This window comes from Neoarius graeffei, chromosome 11 (assembly GCF_027579695.1).
Source record: "Neoarius graeffei isolate fNeoGra1 chromosome 11, fNeoGra1.pri, whole genome shotgun sequence".
Classification (NCBI taxonomy): domain Eukaryota; kingdom Metazoa; phylum Chordata; class Actinopteri; order Siluriformes; family Ariidae; genus Neoarius; species Neoarius graeffei.
The window spans coordinates 3533232-3551870 of record NC_083579.1 but is presented as its reverse complement, the minus strand read 5'-3'; the positions used below and the strand labels follow the sequence as shown (position 1 = coordinate 3551870).

The window sequence follows — 18639 nt, the reverse complement described above, 5'->3', positions numbered from 1 at the left end:
AATGTCTAGATTAATTTCCAAACGAACTTCGAATATGATTTTTGGGCCAAGGTCAAAGCCCTATGTTGAGGTAAGTATTGTCATTGGCATCATAATCACGGGCGCAGATAGAGGGTGGGATTCGTCCCACCCAGATTTAAATTCACCTCGTTCGGTCCCCCCCCACTTGTAGGGAGGAAGAAACGTCTATGCTGTCTTTCTTTGCATAAGGCAAACCTCACGGAAAAATCAAAAGACTAATTACCATTCAGTTTATTGAGGTGCACAGCAGTGTATACATAGTTGCAACAACTGACATAAAACAAAACAAAGACTGATATTCGGTTGGTTGAGCTGCGCAGACTGCACAGGTTGCGAGCTCGAGCTTGGTTGCTATGGTTACCCACAACAAGTTTGACAGGCATATCGGGGTTGGGGTTGGTTTGCTGGCAGCTTTGTCCCCCCCAGTTTTTTGCCCCCCCCCCCCCCCCCCCCCCAGTTCAAAAAACGTATCTGCGCCCCTGATCATAATGTTTCCTTTCCATAGTAAAACCGACAATAGGCTGGTTATATTCCAAAAATAGTGGATGGCATTGCTAATGTTGAAGTAGCAACCTGTTGGTACTGTAACGTAATGGTAACTAGTCTGTTATTCGGTTGGCTAATCATGCAAGCAAGTTAGCTCGCCAACCTGACGTGATCAGTCCTCCTACCATTCTACATCCAACAGACCAGAAAGGAATACTAAGCAAAACAAATAATGTTTGAATTGAATTGTTCAATAACACACAGTGCACACAGGCAAGCTACAAGATTTCGGTGCAACATTTCACTTTCATATTTCGTGTACAATGCTTTGTGTGTGGTCAGGGCGATGTAAACGACATGACTGTGTGTATTGACCTTTTTTGTTTGTCTCAGTTTTAATGCAGCATTATCCTAAGCATTCAATTTGATACACTTCTTTTAAATAAAACATCTGGGTTGAGATGTACATATATCCTTGTTTCCTCTTCTTTTTCATTTTTGCACAACACAATGGAGGCAGAAAACACCCATTGTTAAAAGTAACGTTTTACTTTTACTCAAAGTACATTTTAAATGATCTACTTTTTACTTTTACTTGAGTAAATTTTTTGTCTGGTAACTTTACTTGTACTTAAGTAAAATTTCATCAGAGTAACAGTACTTGTACTTGAGTATAATATTTTAGTACTCTTTCCACCTCTGTACAGTGGTGCTTGAAAGTTTGTGAACTCTTTAGAATTTTCTATATTTCTGCATAAATATGACCTAAAACATCATCAGAATTTCACACAAGTCCTAAAAGTAGATAAAGAGAACCCAGTTAAACAAATGAGACAAAAATATTATACTTGGTCATTTATTTATTGAGGAAAATGATGCAATATTACATATCTGTGAGTGGCAAAAGGATGTGAACCTTTGCTTTCAGTATCTGGTGTGACCCCCTTGTGCAGCAATAACTGCAAATAAATGTTTGCGGTAACTGTTGATCAGTCCTGCACACTGGCTTGGAGGAATTTTAGCCCGTTCCTCCGTACAGAACAGCTTCAACTCTGGGATGTTGGTGGGTTTCCTCACATGAACTGCTCGCTTCAGGTCCTTCCACAACATTTCCATTGGATTAAGGTCAGGACTTTGACTTGGCCATTCCAAAACATTAACTTTATTCTTTAACCATTCTTTGGTAGAACGACTTGTGTGCTTAGGGTCATTGTCTTGCTGCATGACCCACCTTCTCTTGAGATTCAGTTCATGGATAGATGTCCTGACATTTTCCTTTAGAATTCGTTGGTATAATTCAGAATTCATTGTTCCATCAATGATGGCAAGCCGTCCTGGCCCAGATGCAGCAAAACAGGCCCAAACCATGATACTACCACCACCATGTTTCACAGATGGGATAAGGTTCTTATGCTGGAATGCAGTGTTTTCCTTTCTCCAAACATAACTCTTCTCATTTAAACCAAAAAGTTCTATTTTGGTCTCATCCATCCACAAAACATTTTTCCAATAGCCTTCTGGCTTGTCCACGTGATCTTTAGTAAACTGCAGACAAGCAGCAATGTTCTTTTTGGAGAGCAGTGGCTTTCTCCTTGCAACCCTGACAAGCACACCATTGTTGTTCAGTGTTCTCCTGATGGTGGACTCATGAACATTAACATTAGCCAATGTGAGAGAGGCCTTCAGTTGCTTAGAAGTTACCCTGGGGTCCTTTGTGACCCCACCAACTATTACACGCCTTGCTCTTGGAGTGATCTTTGTTGGTTGACCACTCCTGGGGAGGGTAACAATGGTCTTGAATTTCCTCCATTTGTACAGAATCTATCTGACTGTGGATTGGTGGAGTCCAAACTCTTTAGAGATGGTTTTGTAACCTTTTCTAGCCTGATGAGCATCAACAATGCTTTTTCTGAGGTCCTCAGAAATCTCCTTTGTTCGTGCCATGATACACTTCCACAAACATGTGTTGTGAAGATCAGACTTTGATAGATCCCTGTTCTTTAAATAAAACAGGGTGCCCACTCACACCTGATTGTCATCCCATTGATTGAAAACACCTGACTCTAATTTCACCTTCAGATTCACTGCTAATCCTAGAGGTTCACATACTTTTGCCACTCACAGATATGTAATATTGAATCATTTTCCTCAATAAATAAATGACCAAGTATAATATTTTTGTCTCATTTGTTTAACTGGGTTCTCTTGATCTACTTTTAGGACTTGTGTGAAAATATGATGATGTTTTAGGTCATGTTTATGCAGAAATATAGAAAATTCTAAAGGGTTCACAAACTTTCAAGCACCACTGTACAGTACAATAATAAAGATACAAATCCGTATTTTTATACAGCTTGGCAGAAAGTTTCACAGGGCGTCAGGTTGATACTAGAGGTGTGTATTGGGAGCCAGATTTCTGCAGGATACAGGAAAAAATGGGAGGTTTTTACTTTCATGAAAGAAATTAATTATAGACCCTTTTCAGTCACGTGACCTTCGTAAATGTGACCGCCATTTTGGACATGTAGTGGACTTCGGCTCGAATCGGTTTGAATGCGAGGAAGGCGACAAACGAAAAACATAAAAGAAAAAGGAGCGAGATGCAGAAAACATTTTCACTATCCAGCGACGTAGGGCATTTACAGGGCGAGCAGAGGGAGAGGTATTTGCAAAAATTGAGGTTAGCAGGCTTAGAGAACGACGTTTACCTGCTTCCACCAGGATTGTTCACTGACGTACGGAAGTACACGAAGCCCTCGTCTTTACCTGACTTCGGCCCACATGATCTGTATACAGTGGGGCAAAAAAGTATTTAGTCAGCCACCAATTGTGCAAGTTCTCCCACTTAAAAAGATGAGAGAGGCCTGTAATTTTCATCATAGGTACACTTCAACTATGAGAGACAGAATGGGGGAAAGAATCCAGGAAATCACACTGTAGGATTTTTAATGAATTAATTGGTAAATTCCTCAGTAAAATAAGTATTTGGTCACCTACAAACAAGCAAGATTTCTGGCTCTCACTGACCTGTAACTTCTTCTTTAAGAGGCTCCTCTGTCCTCCACTCGTTACCTGTATTAATGGCACCTGTTTGAACTCGTTATCAATATAAAAGACACCTGTCCACAACCTCAAACAGTCACACTCCAAACTCCACTATGGCCAAGACCAAAGAGCTGTCAAAGGACACCAGAAACAAAATTGTAGACCTGCATCAGGCTGGGAAGACTGAATCTGCAAAAGGTAAGCAGCTTGGTGTGAAGAAATCAACTGTGGGAGCAATTATTAGAAAATGGAAGACATACAAGACCACTGATAATCTCCCTCGATCTGGGGCTCCATGCAAGAGCTCACCCCGTGGGGTCAAAATGATCACAAAAATGGTGAGCAAAAATCCCAGAACCACACAGGGGGACCTAGTGAATGACCTGCAGAGAGCTGGGACCAAAGTAACAAAGGCTACCATCAGTAACACACTACGCCGCCAGTGACTCAAATCCTGCAGTGCCAGACGTGTCCCCCTGCTTAAGCCAGTACTTGTCCAGGCCCGTCTGAAGTTTGCTAGAGAGCATTTGGATGATCCAGAAGAGGATTGGGAGAATGTCATATGGTCAGATGAAACCAAAATAGAACTTTTTGTTAAAAACTCAACTTGTCGTGTTTGGAGGAGAAAGAATGCTGAGTTGCATCCAAAGAACACCATACCTACTGTGAAGCATGGGGGTGGAAACATCATGCTTTGGGGCTGTTTTTCGGCAAAGGGACCAGGACGACTGATCCGTGTAAAGGAAAGAATGAATAGGGCCATGTATCGTGAGATTTTGAGTGAAAACCTCCTTCCATCAGCAAGGTCATTGAAGATGAAATGTGGCTGGGTCTTTCAGCATGACAATGATCCCAAACACACCGCCCGGGCAACGAAGGAGTGGCTTCGTAAGAAGCATTTCAAGGTCCTGGAATGGCCTAGCCAGTCTCCAGATCTCAACCCCATAGAAAATCTTTGGAGGGAGTTGAAAGTCCGTGTTGCCCAGCGACAGCCCCAAAACATCACTGCTCTAGAGGAGATCTGCATGGAGGAATCGGCCAAAATACCAGTAACAGTGTGTGAAAACCTTGTGAAGACTTACAGAAAACGTTTGACCTCTGTCATTGCCAACAAAGGGTATATAACAAAGTATTGAGATGAACTTTTGTTATTGACCAAATACTTATTTTCCACCATAATTTGCAAATAAATTCTTTAAAAATCAAACAGTGTGATTTTCTGGATTTTTTTTCTCATTTTGTCTGTCATAGTTGAGGTATACCTATGTTGAAAATTACAGGCCTCTCTCATCTTTTTAAGTGGGAGAACTTGCACAATTAGTGACTGACTAAATACTTTTTTGCCCCACTGTACCTATGTCGTTAAAAACCCATCGCCATACACAGGTATTGATCTGAAAGCGTATAAGAGTTTGGATACCTACAAATATTTTGTGTCAGGCTGGGTAACATGCCTACATCAGCGGGTCGTCCCTGGAGCCGGTGGTCGCCATCTTATTACAGCTAAGGTTTGTTCACATTTTCATTTACTTTCGGTCCTCGGGATAAACAAAATGTTATTAAATGTCATTGAAATAACTTCTTAGTCTGTTGAGACATGGCCCGTTATAAATTTGCTGTTACCAGGCAATGACCAAGAACTGTATTATTAGGGTCGGTGTCTGTGTTGTAGCAGTGTACTAGCAGCTAGCTGTTAGCACTAGCTAATGTCAACAACATAGTAGCTAGTATGTTACTGTAGCAATGTTTACGTTCAGTCATTTGGATGACTGTTAAAACATTACACTCGTGGATCGGTGAGCACTATGCGAGTACACACTGAAAAAAGTGAAACAAAGCTGTTGTTCATTTAATGTATTTGTTTTCATTCCAGTGAATAAAAAAAAATAGTTTGCTCCCATATTCAATGGGTTATTTTAACCTATTTGGTTACACACTCGCCGCCACAGAATGTTAACAGCAATGTAATGCCTTTTCTGGCTAATTTTATTCGTCTTACCTCCAACAAAGTGGTCACTACACAAGCGTTGGTATGCCGAGGGCTGCCAGTCTTTCCTGTTAATGGCCGCTATCCATCTTCTCCGTCGGTCAACATCTGTCGGGATCCGATAAAATGATAAACCTTGCCTTGTTTGTTGATGGTTACTACATCTAGGTGCACAACAATATAGTGGCATGATGGAAGTCTTGCTGAAAGTAAAAACTTTCTTTGCTGACGTTCCTCAATGTTGGCTGTGGTAAACTACTGGTAGTACATGTCCAAAATGGCGGCCACGTTTGTCGTGACATCACGTGAAAAGGGTCCATAGCAAACTCCTTTGGTGACGTGCAAATAGTTCATTATACTGAAAAGTTTGTAATACCGAAATGGAGCCACTTGTCACATCAAACACTCATTGTTATATGTGAAATTTTCAGCACATTAAAATTCCTTATCACGCATTTCTCCTTCCGAGTCACTATCGCAGTTCACTGACTAAGTTAAAGGATCACGAACCGAGGCACACTGACTCACTCTGTTTTCTAATTCTTCACCTTTCACTTCATTTATGTGTCACAAAGCACTGATGACGTCATTTATGTCATGCCGTGGAGCGGGACGGAGGGTATAAAAACACCACCGATGCATTTTAACTAGGTGTTAAGTTTAGCGGTATCAGCAGTCATTTCATCCTTTTGTTGATCCTTTGATCAACCATCTCGATAATTGTTCGTGACTGACACCTAAGCGAGGCCCGTTAACCCCGTGTTTTATGACGTTAACATGTATTGTTAAGTCGACTGTGGATTTGATTACTTATTGTTTGTGTCTGGGGGGAAGAGGAGTGCATGGCTCAGTGTGTCATGTAAGCAGGCGAATGACGCCTGTAATTGCAGGAAGAGTGTTTATTTACAAACAGGCAGGCAAACAGGACAAAAACGTAAGACATGAAACTGGCAATGGTCACACGAGGCACAAACAAAATAGCAGAGGCAAGCACGAAAGGCGGAGTCCAAATACACAAAACAAAGTCAAAACCAGGAAGGCAATTCACAGATAATAAGGCTTGGTAATGTGAGACACTCAGTACAATGTGTATACTTCACCAAGCCTGTGTGTTTAGAGAGTGTTTATAAGCATGTGCTGTGACTGCACTCTAATCCGGAACAGGTGCATGGTACTGTAATTAGTCCTAATGGCACTCGGAGTGCCAACACACGTGACACAGTGATGTCTTTTTGAAGACACCGACTCATTGTCACTAAAGGCAGGGGACACAAACTTAGTCGGTTATATGTGAAAGTTTGTAGTAAAAGAGTCCTTTAGGGCACGGTTGCAGTGTATTAAGTAAGTGACATTTCAAACGCAATATGGCTGAATGTTTTGTTTATTTTTGATCCATGAGCGAAAATAGATCCTAAAGAAGGCACACTCACTTTATAGCTTATTAGCTAGCTGGCTAGCTAACTCACAATTTGTACAGTCGTGTTAAGGCCCGGTCCCACTGGCCGATGGACACAAAACGTATGCAAAAAGGACACAGCGGACGAGCAAAATTTCGGGGGTGGCTCTATCCGTTTTCATCCGCTCCAGAAATGGACAAAATTGGCGAAAATTGGCGAAAACAGAACGGAAAAGAACGGACGTGGGTAGTATATAGCGGGGATGTTAAACGCATGTTCATAGGAAGCCTAGCGGATGAAAGCGGATGGAAGTGGATGACAGCTCCGAAGGGGTTACCGGTGATAACTGAGAAGCGGACGCATAGCAGAAAGAGCGGATGCATAGCGGATGAAGGGGATGCATCACGTACGCCTAACGGAAACAAAGGGGATGTTGCGCGGATGTATATCGGATGCAGACCGTTCACTGCGCTAGGTGTCCTTCTACATACTCTAGACATACTCCAGACATCCTAAATATACGAGATACATCCCAGATATAAACGCTTTGTCCGTTTTGAATACTTTATATACGAGATGCATACGCTTACATCCTTTCTGTTTCCGTGCTACTAACGATGAATAGACGTTTCATGTACCTTATCTTTCCTCCCTCTTTCCGTTTTCAGCTGCAGCGGATGTGAGTTGCGAGGATGCCCAGAGGATGCAGAGAGGATACAGCAGACGTTTAACGGATGATAACGGACATAGAACGTTTGTTGCTCGTATATGTTGTGGATTTACATCGTACACGGCGGAAAGTTCATCCGTTCTAAAAGTTTTGTGCAGCTCAAAACTTTTTGCACGGATGAAATCACAGTGGACGGATGCTCGATGGATAGAGCGTATGAAGCACGTATGCAATGAGTACACAACGGATGCATAGCGTTTTCCAACGGATGGCAAAGATTTTTTTACGTTTTACATCCTCTTTGCATCCGTAAGTGCAGTGGGACCGGGCCTTTAAAGGTGCTTTTGATAAAATTGGCATCGCTTCTATGTTTTCATGTTCAAATGATCAGCTTTCATATTTAAGTCAAAATGTATATTTGTGAAAAGTATCTTTTGGCATGTCTATCGATGATGCCACTAACACTACTGTAGTAACAGTTTTGGAGTAGAAAGTGTAATTTTATGTGAAAGAGTGTAGTAATACACACAGTGAACTATCCCAGTGCTATTCTAGTGAAACAGAAGCATTCTTGGAGCGCCACTCGAACTAACTAACCAGAACTACTGTAACTGTATGGTGTATATACTGGATATGGTGGTGTAAAGAACTGAGTAATTTGAAACTAGAAGGTCACTCGGAGAGCACTGACCTCCATCAAGGACAAAATCGACTCTTCTATAATATCCCAGAGGTACCCTAGTACCCATGAATGTGGATTGTGATATAGAGTCATTGTATTTCTACACTGGTTATGTTTTGTCAGTATAACTTTACTGCCATCTACTGGATTTTAATATGTATGGCAAATGCTGCTTCTTGAACATTAGCAAAATGGAAAATAAGTTGATGGGTCCATCCCATGACTCAGAGCCTCTCCAAAATCTAATGAGTTCTTCCTCGGCTCGTGCTACACCCTTCCACCAAGTTTTATGGAAATCGGGTTGCGAGGTTTTGCATAATCCAGACAAACAGACAAATTGCACTGAAAATATTACCACCTTGGCAGAGATAACTAAATATCATGGGCGGGTATGAAAAGACCTGTAGGATATTGTGTAATATGACAATAAATAAATGAAAAATGAGCATAAATAATTCAATTTTGCACAAATAAATGTGTTTATTAGTATTTGCATGAAATGCTTCACTGTAGTTTGTGTTGCTCTTCAGACATCCTGAGGAAGTTTAACCCTTCACTCACTGGCTTCTCCACCGGGACGGGCAGAGCCACCACAAAACAGGCATTCCTCAACCAGGCTGTCTCTGGAGCCAAGAGCCAGTCAGTACCTACAACCTCCAGTTACCAAACAAATCAAACAAAACTGCTTTTACTTCATCGTTGATTTTATTCGTACGGTCGTCTGCTTTCGGCCTATAAGAACACATTGTTTATGCAGGATGTCCTACAGTGTATTATTCTGTTTATACCAGAGTAATCTGGCAACAATTATGATTTTTATTTATTACTGACACTGGAGACTCCTTCCATAAATCCAGAATTCAACAGCAAGGTGGTGTAGTATGCAATAACTAGTTTTATTAACTTAACTGTACACAAATAAGTCAACAAAGGAATTAAATAACAATTGAGTTGTGTCTAAATTATACATTATACCTCATTCAAGATGGCTTCCTGTTTCAGAGACTTGCCCTCGCAGACACGGGCCCTCATCACAAGAATGGCAAGTGACTCGGTGAGACTATGCTAATCGTGCATCCACACGTTAGTCATTATTATTTTTTTTATTTTTGTCAGTTATGTCATGAGTATACAGTTCATCCTCCTGGCTTTTTGTCTGGAGGGAGCAGAGCTGAAGATGCTGAGATTTTCATTGGGGGTGACAAAGTTGGACAGGATTAAAAATGAGAATATTAGAGGGACAGGCATGTCGGACGGCTTGGAGACAAAGTGAGAGGTGAGATTGGGATGGTTTGGATTGGACACGTACATTGGAGAGATGCAGGTTATATTGGTAAAAGAAGATGGAGTTGCAGGTAGAAGGAAAAGAGGAAGAGCAAAGATGAGATTTATGGATGTGGTGAAGGAGGACATGATGATGGTTGGTGTGATGGAAGAAGATACAGAGGACAGGAGGAGATGGAGGGACATTATCCACTGTGGTGACCCCTAAAGGGAACAGCTGAAAAAAAGAAGAAGAAGATGATGTCATGATGAGTCATGAGTGATATTTAGACACATAGCTTGGGGTTTGCGAGCTTGTTAATGTCTTGTAAGGCTAAGCTGTTAGCTCTTATTAGCTCATCCAGCCGACAGGTAATGAGTTTATCCCATCATGTGTTGTCCGTCATCCGTCCGGCGTTGTCCACATTTCACAAAAATCACTTCTTCTCCCTCAATTCTTCACCGATTTTTATTCTTTTTGGCAGGAAGGTAGGTCTGCCTGGGGTGCATATAACTTCTACCCAAATTTGCATAATTGCAATTAATAATTAAGATATGGAGTAATTAATCAATCCCTAACGAGCAGTTTCCACACAAATCGCTTCTTCTTCCTCAATTCTTCACCGATTTTGATTCTTTCTGGCAGGAAGGTAGGGGTACCTAGGTTGCATATAACTTCTACCCAGATTTGCTTCATTGCAATTATTAATGAAGTTATGGGCTAATTAAACCTTAATGAGCAGTTCGACAAAAATCACTTCTTCTTGGTCAATTCCTCGCCGTTTTGGATTCTTTTTGGTAAATAGGTCGGTATTCCTAGGGTGTACAGAACTTCTATATATAGCTTGTATATAGTGTATATAGCTTGCAACATTTATTGCGCAAGGTGGCCCACTTTAGATTGTTCCTTCTGGACTAGACGGGGCCCGAGTGAGCTACACCATCAATGACGGTCTTGTTATGATAAAGTGTTAATCTATACGCTGTAACATTAAAGCATTTATTAATGTTAAGACAAACAGTGACAAATACACCACCCTTAGCAGCATCATAATCTCTCTCTCTCTCCCTCGCTCTCTCTCTCTCCCTCTCTAGCGCATTGATTTCCAAAATGACTGGAAGGTCATCACGCTGTTCATTGGAGGAAATGATCTGTGTGAATTCTGTATAGACCCGGTACTCCTGACTTCTATTAGGATATTACTTTAACATGTGATTAATAAAGTTTTTATTTCATTTTATTGTTATTCATTATCCTGTTTTCATCTTCTAGGTCTTTTACTCTGCTGATAATTTTATGAGAAACATCCGTGAAGCTTTGGACATGTTACAGCAAGAGGTGAAACAGATCTGGTGTTAAATATGAATAAAAATAAATAAATAAAATAAAAGAGATGCAGAGGTTAGAGGAAGTTTCCTTTTCAGAATGTTGGTGGTCAGTGAAGGAGGCGTGGATTCTTGTGTGCATATCAGTTTCAGTGAAAGAGGCGTGGCCTTTGTATGTGTAAGTCTCAGTGAAGGAGGCGTGGCCTTTGTATGTGTCAGTCTCAGTGAAGGAGGCGTGGCCTTTGTATGTGTCAGTCTCAGTGAAGGAGGTGTGGCCTTTCTTTCTGCCAGTCTGAGTGAAGGAGGCGTGGCCATTGTATCTATCAGTTTCAGTGAAGGAGGTGTGGCCTTTGTTTCTGTCAATCTTCATGAAAGCGGTGTTGCTTTTGTATCTGTCAGTCTCAGTGAAGGAGGTGTGGCCTTTGTATCTGCCAGTCTCAGTGAAGGAGGTGTGGCCTTTGTGTCAGTCTCAGTGAAGGAGGCGTGGCCTCTTGTGTGCATGTCAGTCTCAGTGAAGGAGGGGTGGCCTTTGTATCTGCCAATTTCAGTGAAGGAGGTGTGGCCTTTCTGTCAGTCTTCATGAAAGAGGTGTGGCTTTTGTATCTACCAGTTTCAGTGAAGGAGGCGTGGCCTTTGTATCTGTCAGTCTTCATGAAAGAGGTGTGGCTTTTGTATCTACCAGTTTCAGTGAAGGAGGTGTGGCCTTTGTATGTGCCAGTTTCAGTGAAGGAGGTGTGGCCTTTGTTTCTGTCAGTCTTCATGAAAGAGGTGTGGCTTTTGTATCTACCAGTTTCAGTGAAGGAGGCGTGGCCTTTGTATCTGTCAGTCTTCATGAAAGAGGTGTGGCTTTTGTATCTACCAGTTTCAGTGAAGGAGGTGTGGCCTTTGTATGTGCCAGTTTCAGTGAAGGAGACGTGGCCTTTGTTTCTGTCAGTCTTCATGAAAGAGGTGTGGCTTTTGTATCTGTCAGTCTCAGTGAAGGAGGCGTGGCCTTTTTATCTGTCAGTCTTCATGAAAGAGGTATTTCTTTTGTATCTACCAGTTTCAGTGAAGGAGGTGTGGCCTTTGTATGTGCCAGTTTCAGTGAAGGAGGTGTGGCCTTTGTATGTGCCAGTTTAAGTGAAGGAGGCGTGGCCTTTGTTTCTGTCAGACTTCATGAAAGAGGTGTGGCTTTTGTATTTACCAGTTTCAGTGAAGGAGGCGTGGCTTTTGTATCTGTCAGTCTTCATGAAAGAGGTGTGGCTTTTGTATCTGTCAGTCTCAGTGAAGGAGGCGTGGCCTTTTTATCTGTCAGTCTTCATGAAAGAGGTATTTCTTTTGTATCTACCAGTTTCAGTGAAGGAGGTGTGGCCTTTGTATGTGCCAGTTTCAGTGAAGGAGGTGTGGCCTTTGTATCTGCCAGTTTCAGTGAAGGAGACGTGGCCTTTGTTTCTGTCAGTCTTCATGAAAGAGGTGTGGCTTTTGTATCTGCCAGTCTCAGTGAAGGAGGCGTGGCCTTTCTGTCAGTCTTCATGAAAGAGATATGGCTTTTGTATCTACCAGTTTCAGTTAAGGAGGCGTGGCCTTTGTATCTGCCAGTTTCAGTGAAGGTGGCATGGCCTTTGTATCTGTCAGTGTCAGTGAAGGAGGCGTGGCCTTTGTTTCTGTCAGTCTTCATGAAAGAGGTATGGCTTTTGTATCTGTCAGTGTCAGTGAAGGAGGCATAGCCTTTGTATCTGTCAGTGTCAGTGAAGGAGGCGTGGCCTTTGTATCTGTCAGTCTCAGTGAAGGAGGCGTGGCCTTTGTTTCTGTCAGTCTTCATGAAAGAGGTGTGGCTTTTGTATCTGCCAGTCTCAGTGAAGGAGGTGTGGCCTTTCTTTCTGCCAGTCTCAGTGAAGGAGGTGTGGCCTTTGTATCTGTCAGTCTGAGTGAAGGAGGCGTGGCCATTGTATCTACCAGTTTCAGTGAAGGAGGTGTGGCCTTTGTTTCTGTCAATCTTCATGAAAGCGGTGTTGCTTTTGTATCTGTCAGTCTCAGTGAAGGAGGTGTGGCCTTTGTGTCTGCCAGTCTCAGTGAAGGAGGCGTGGCCTCTTGTGTGCATGTCAGTCTCATTGAAGGAGGGGTGGCCTTTGTATCTGCCAATTTCAGTGAAGGAGGTGTGGCCTTTCTGTCAGTCTTCATGAAAGAGGTGTGGCTTTTGTATCTACCAGTTTCAGTGAAGGAGGCATGGCCTTTATATCTGTCAGTCACAGTGAAGGAGGCGTGGCCTTTGTTTCTGTCAATCTTCATGAAAGTGGTGTTGCTTTTGTATCTGTCAGTCTCAGTGAAGGAGGTGTGGCCTTTGTATCTGTCAGTCTCAGTGAAGGAGGTGTGGCCTTTATAACTGTCAGTCACAGTGAAGGAGGTGTGGCCTTTGTATCTGCCAGTCTCACTGAAGGAGACGTGGCCTTTCTTTCAGTCTTCATGAAAGAGGTGTGGCTTTTGTATCTACCAGTTTCAGTGAAGGAGGTGTGGCCTTTGTATCTGTCAGTCTTCATGAAAGAGGTGTGGCTTTTGTATCTACCAGTTTCAGTGAAGGAGGTGTGGCCTTTGTATGTGCCAGTTTCAGTGAAGGAGGTGTGGCCTTTGTTTCTGTCAATCTTCATGAAAGAGGTGTGGCTTTTGTATCTACCAGTTTCAGTGAAGGAGGCGTGGTCTTTGTTTCTGTCAGTCTTCATGAAAGAGGTGTGGCTTTTGTATCTGTCAGTTTCAGTGAAGGAGGCGTGGCCTTTGTATGTGCCAGTTTCAGTGAAGGAGGTGTGGCCTTTGTATGTGCCAGTTTCAGTGAAGGAGGCGTGGCCTTTGTTTCTGTCAGTCTTCATGAAAGAGGTGTGGCTTTTGTATCTACCAGTTTCAGTGAAGGAGGCATTGCCTTTGTATCTGTCAGTCTTCATGAAAGAGGTGTGGCTTTTGTATCTACCAGTTTCAGTGAAGGAGGCGTGGCCTTTGTTTCTGTCAGTCTTCATGAAAGAGGTGTGGCTTTTGTATCTGTCAGTGTCAGTGAAGGAGGCGTGGCCTTTGTTTCTGTCAGTCTTCATGAAAGAGGTGTGGCTTTTGTATCTGTCAGTTTCAGTGAAGGAGGCATAGCCTTTGTATCTGTCAGTGTCAGTGAAGGAGGCGTGGCCTTTGTATCTGTCAGTCTCAGTGAAGGAGGCGTGGCCTTTGTCTCTGTCAGTCTTCATGAAAGAGGTGTGGCTTTTGTATCTGTCAGTGTCAGTGAAGGAGGCATGGCCTTTCTTTCTGTCAGTCTTCATGAAAGAGGTGTGGCCTTTGTATCTGCCAGTTTCAGTGAAGGAGGCATGGCCTTTGTATCTGTCAGTGTCAGTGAAGGAGGCGTGGCCTTTCTTTCTGTCAGTCTTCATGAAAGAGGTGTGGCTTTTGTATCTGTCAGTTTCAGTGAAGGTGGCATGGCCTTTGTATCTGTCAGTGTCAGTGAAGGAGGCGTGGCCTTTCTTTCTGTCAGTCTTCATGAAAGAGGCGTGGCCTTTGTATCTGCCAGTTTCAGTGAAGGTGGCATGGCCTTTGTATCTGTCAGTGTCAGTGAAGGAGGCGTGGCCTTTCTTTCTGTCAGTCTTCATGAAAGAGGTGTGGCTTTTGTATCTGTCAGTTTCAGTGAAGGAGGCATAGCCTTTGTATCTGTCAGTGTCAGTGAAGGAGGCGTGGCCTTTGTATCTGCCAGTTTCAGTGAAGGAGGCGTGGCCTTTGTTTCTGTCAGTCTTCATGAAAGCGGTGTGGCTTTTGTATCTGTCAGTCATAGTGAAGGAGGCATGAGCTTTGTATCTGTCAGTCTCAGTGAAGGAGGCGTGGCATCTACATCTGTGAGTCCAAATGAATGAGGTGTGGTTTATTTGTCATTCACAGTAATGGAGATGTGGCCTCTGCTTGAATGAGTTGCAGCAGAGGTGTAGCCTCAGTTTCCAAGTGAAGGAGGAGTAGCTTCAGTTTTCAGAGGTTTCGGTGAGTGAGGTGTGGCGTTTGTGTCAGCGGAGGAGGTGTGGCCTGTTTGTGTATCGAAACCACTCTCTGCTTTAAATCTTCCACACATCCATCGTCATCATTATCTGTATTGAGAGACTCGCACCCCTACTGCTCTGTGCTGAGGGCAAAAAGGAACGCAAAGGTGTACAGTCAGGATCTGAATGAGGCGGGGTTAAAGCAAACTGGAAATGAAACCAGTTCACCAGGCAGTGTTGGGTTATACCCAGTTTGACATTTCTTTAATCCAGAGTGAAGTGCAGCTCTCAAGTCCACTCAGAGATTCTGTAATTAAGTCGGGAGCCTTGTGTATGATGTGTGATATTCTGTGCCTGTGTGTGTGCGTGTGTGTGTGTGTGTGTGTGTGTGTGTGTGTGTGTGTGTGTGTGTGTGTATAGGTTCCTCGTGTTTTAGTGAATCTGATGGAACTTTTAAACACCGTTCTAGTGCGCCAGCTGCATCAGCGCTCCAGTCTCGGCTGTCCCACATGGCTGTTCAAGTGAGTGAATGTCCCTTCAGTCCATAAAGCAAAATATCACACATCATTTAGCACAGGTCTTACAGCAGGGTCAGTGTGCATCAGTGGGATTCAGAAAGCTGTATTTTAGAGCTGGGCTATAAGAGCAATACTGTGATAAATTATGACACTATGATTTTCTGAGAGACCCTGTGATCTTTTTATTAAATTTCATTCATTTAAAAAATAATAATTGGAACCTGATTAGAAGGAGTAGTGCTAAATATTTTTATAAAGAGGATTTTTTTCAGCATATAACAATTTTAATACATTTATTTTTGTAGGAATTAGTGAAACAAACTTTTTTTTTAATGCAGCACTACTGTTTTGCTAACAATTTGTTTGCAAATCTATATCTAGAGACATGTCATATATCGTCGAAATGGCTCTGAGAATCATGATGATATTTTTATGACTCCTTTATCACCATCAATTCAGGTCACATTTTAGGTACAGTAAACACTCACCGGCCACTTTAATAGGAACTTGTTGTTGATTCTAAGTTTCCTGTTCTTGGCTGCAGGAATGGAACCCAATGTGTTCTTCTTTCTCCTGGTGCATGCTGAGATGCTTTTCTGCTCACCATGGTTGTAAAGAGTGATTATATGAGTTACTATAGCCTTCCTGGAAAAAAAAGCTCGAACCATGAATCTGTCCATTTTCCTCTGACCTCTCTAATCAACAAGGCGTTTGTTTCCACCCACAGAACTGTCACTCACTCACTCGATGATGTTTTTTGTTTTCTGCACCATTCTGTGTAAACTCTAGAGACTGTTGTGTGTGAAAACCCCAGGAGATCAGCAGTTTCTGAAATACTCAAACCAGTCCATCTGGCTCAAACCAACATCCATACCACAGTGAGAGAAAGTCACACTTCACTGTGAGATCACGATTTTGCCCATTCTGATGTTTGAACATTGTGAACATTAACCGAAGCTCCTGATTTATATCTGTGTGATTTGATGCACTGTGATTTTATGCTGTTGAGGGATCAGCTGATTAGAGAACTGCATGAAACAGCAGGTGGATGTAGGGGTGTTCCTAATAAAGTGGCCGGTGAGTGTAAAATTCCTGTCTATAGCATTCCACTGGTAATATTGACGTGTGTGTGTGTGTGTTACAGGTATTTATGTCCCTGTTTGATGAACCCTGCAGAAGGATCTTCAGAGCTGCAGGCTTTAATAGAAATGACCGAAGCGTATCAGGTGTGTTGACAAGAGCCACATATTTTATTCTTAACTCACATTTTTAAAGTTTAGTTCAGTTTATTTAGTTGAGTTTATTGCAGTTCACCACAAATACAAAACAGTAAACATGGTGGCGAGGGACTATAACAGGGCTCGCGCCCCAACTGAAAATTGTCCCTGATGCTAACAAAGGGAAAAAATATATAAAAATTAAGTAAATACAAATGTACAGGAAAATAATAATATTAGTAATGAAATAATACTGCACTGAGTATAGCATATAATAGGCCTGTGTAAATCTGTTTTATTTATAACATACTTTGAAGTGCTTAAAAAAAGGTTCCGAGTAATGACAAAATGTAAATGTAAATCTGTGATTTGGTATATTTTATATAGTTTTTTAAACAGGAAAGCTCTACTGTAAGGAAGTGTATCAGCTGTTACAGCAGAAAAAGAAAAACATCAGTATCACATTATAACGTGAAAAGTTTGTTATTAACGAGTTTGTTTTGTTTTTTTAACAAGATTTTCATGTTTTTACGACATACAAACTCTTCACGTTATAACAATATACAGTACTATTCATCTTGTTATAACATGATAAATTATTGCTGTAACATAAAACGTTTCATGTTATAATAAGATAATTGATCATTTTCAGCTCCAAGACATCAGAAGCTCAGGTTTGTGTGAGGAAACGGTGTGTGAAGAACAGAAACTGATGAATACGGCTCCTTTACACTGTTTGATTAAGTTGTACTTCATGTTTGGGTCGGTTCATGCTGATATTCTCCTGTTATTGAGCACAGGGGGATGGCACTGTCACATGACCTGTTTCACGTCATAACAAGATATATACAGTATACTGTTAGAGCATGATAAGTTTGTATGTTGTAATAACATGAAAATATCTTATTACAAGAAACATTTCATGTTATAACAAGATACTGATGTGTTTTTTCTTTTAAGGCAGAGATACACTTTCGTGCTACTGAGACTTTTCATATGACAGTAAAATGGAAATTATATAGTGTGTGTATATATATATGGCAGTCTGATCCTGCAGTATAAAGTGATCACGTGTTCTGTGTTTCCAGTCTTCTTAATGCACAATTTGAAACAAAAAAAGGAGGAATGGAAACGTGAATTTCGAAATAGAAAAAAAAAAGTTTCAAATATCGCAAAAGTTTTTAGGCTCGTGTGAAGTGAAAGTTGAAATATCTTTTTTTTTTTTTAAAGCATTCTTAATCAAATCCGTTAATCAGATGATTCGATAAAGCAATATTTAGCAAAATTGAAACGGAAACACATTTCGCATTGAAGTCACATGACATGGCTCAAAGAGCAAATGGAAACGTGACCTTTCTGAAAGAGAGAGACAGAGATTGGAGAGGGAGAGAGAGCGAGAGATACACACAGAGAGAGCGAGAGGTGAGCGAGAGACAGACAGACAGAGGAGCGGGAGAGAGACAGACAGACAGGCACAGACAGACAGAGGAGAGGGAGAGAGAGAGACAGATAGAGACAGACAGAGAGAGAGAGGCAGACAGACAGAGAAAGAGACAGACAGACAGAGAGAGAGGCAGACAGACAGAGAGAGAAAGGCAGACAGACAGAGAGAGAGAGAGCTCTGTAAGAGATATCACAAGACAACAAAACTGTAAAATATTGCTTCTGTTTTGAGTAAAACTGCAACAGAAACCAAGCTACAGTCAAGAGCCAAAAATAACACAACTTCTTAACTGAGCATTTTATTTTCTGAAATCTTTTGCTACCTTCAAAAAAATCAAATTTTGATTTGAAGTGCACTTTAAGCCATACAAAAAAAAAAAACATTCTACCGTGCTGTTTTTCAGACATTACAGAAATTGGAAATCAGATAGCATGCTTCCTTGGACGCGCAAATCAAATCAAGTAGCAATCAGCCAAATTTCAGTTTTATTTTTTATCCATTCCAAGAAAGCACCTTGCCTTGTTTATGATTTTGTGTTGTTTCGTGTTGTAATGAAGCGTTTTATCCGAGTCCTCCAGTCCGACACGTTTCAGGATCAGACTGCGAACTGAG

General features: G+C 41.7%; 1 protein-coding gene across 1 annotated transcript in view; it reads left to right on the top strand.

Annotated features, from left to right (window-relative positions):
* plb1 (phospholipase B1) overlaps positions 1-18639 on the top strand; it is a 120915-nt gene that overhangs the window by 71903 nt on the left and 30373 nt on the right. Inside the window, exons 15-20 of the mRNA XM_060934831.1 lie at positions 8819-8927; positions 9291-9342; positions 10647-10727; positions 10825-10890; positions 15269-15369; positions 16511-16592. Coding sequence (XP_060790814.1) covers positions 8819-8927; positions 9291-9342; positions 10647-10727; positions 10825-10890; positions 15269-15369; positions 16511-16592 — 491 coding nt within the window. The remainder of the gene's footprint in view (positions 1-8818; positions 8928-9290; positions 9343-10646; positions 10728-10824; positions 10891-15268; positions 15370-16510; positions 16593-18639) is intronic.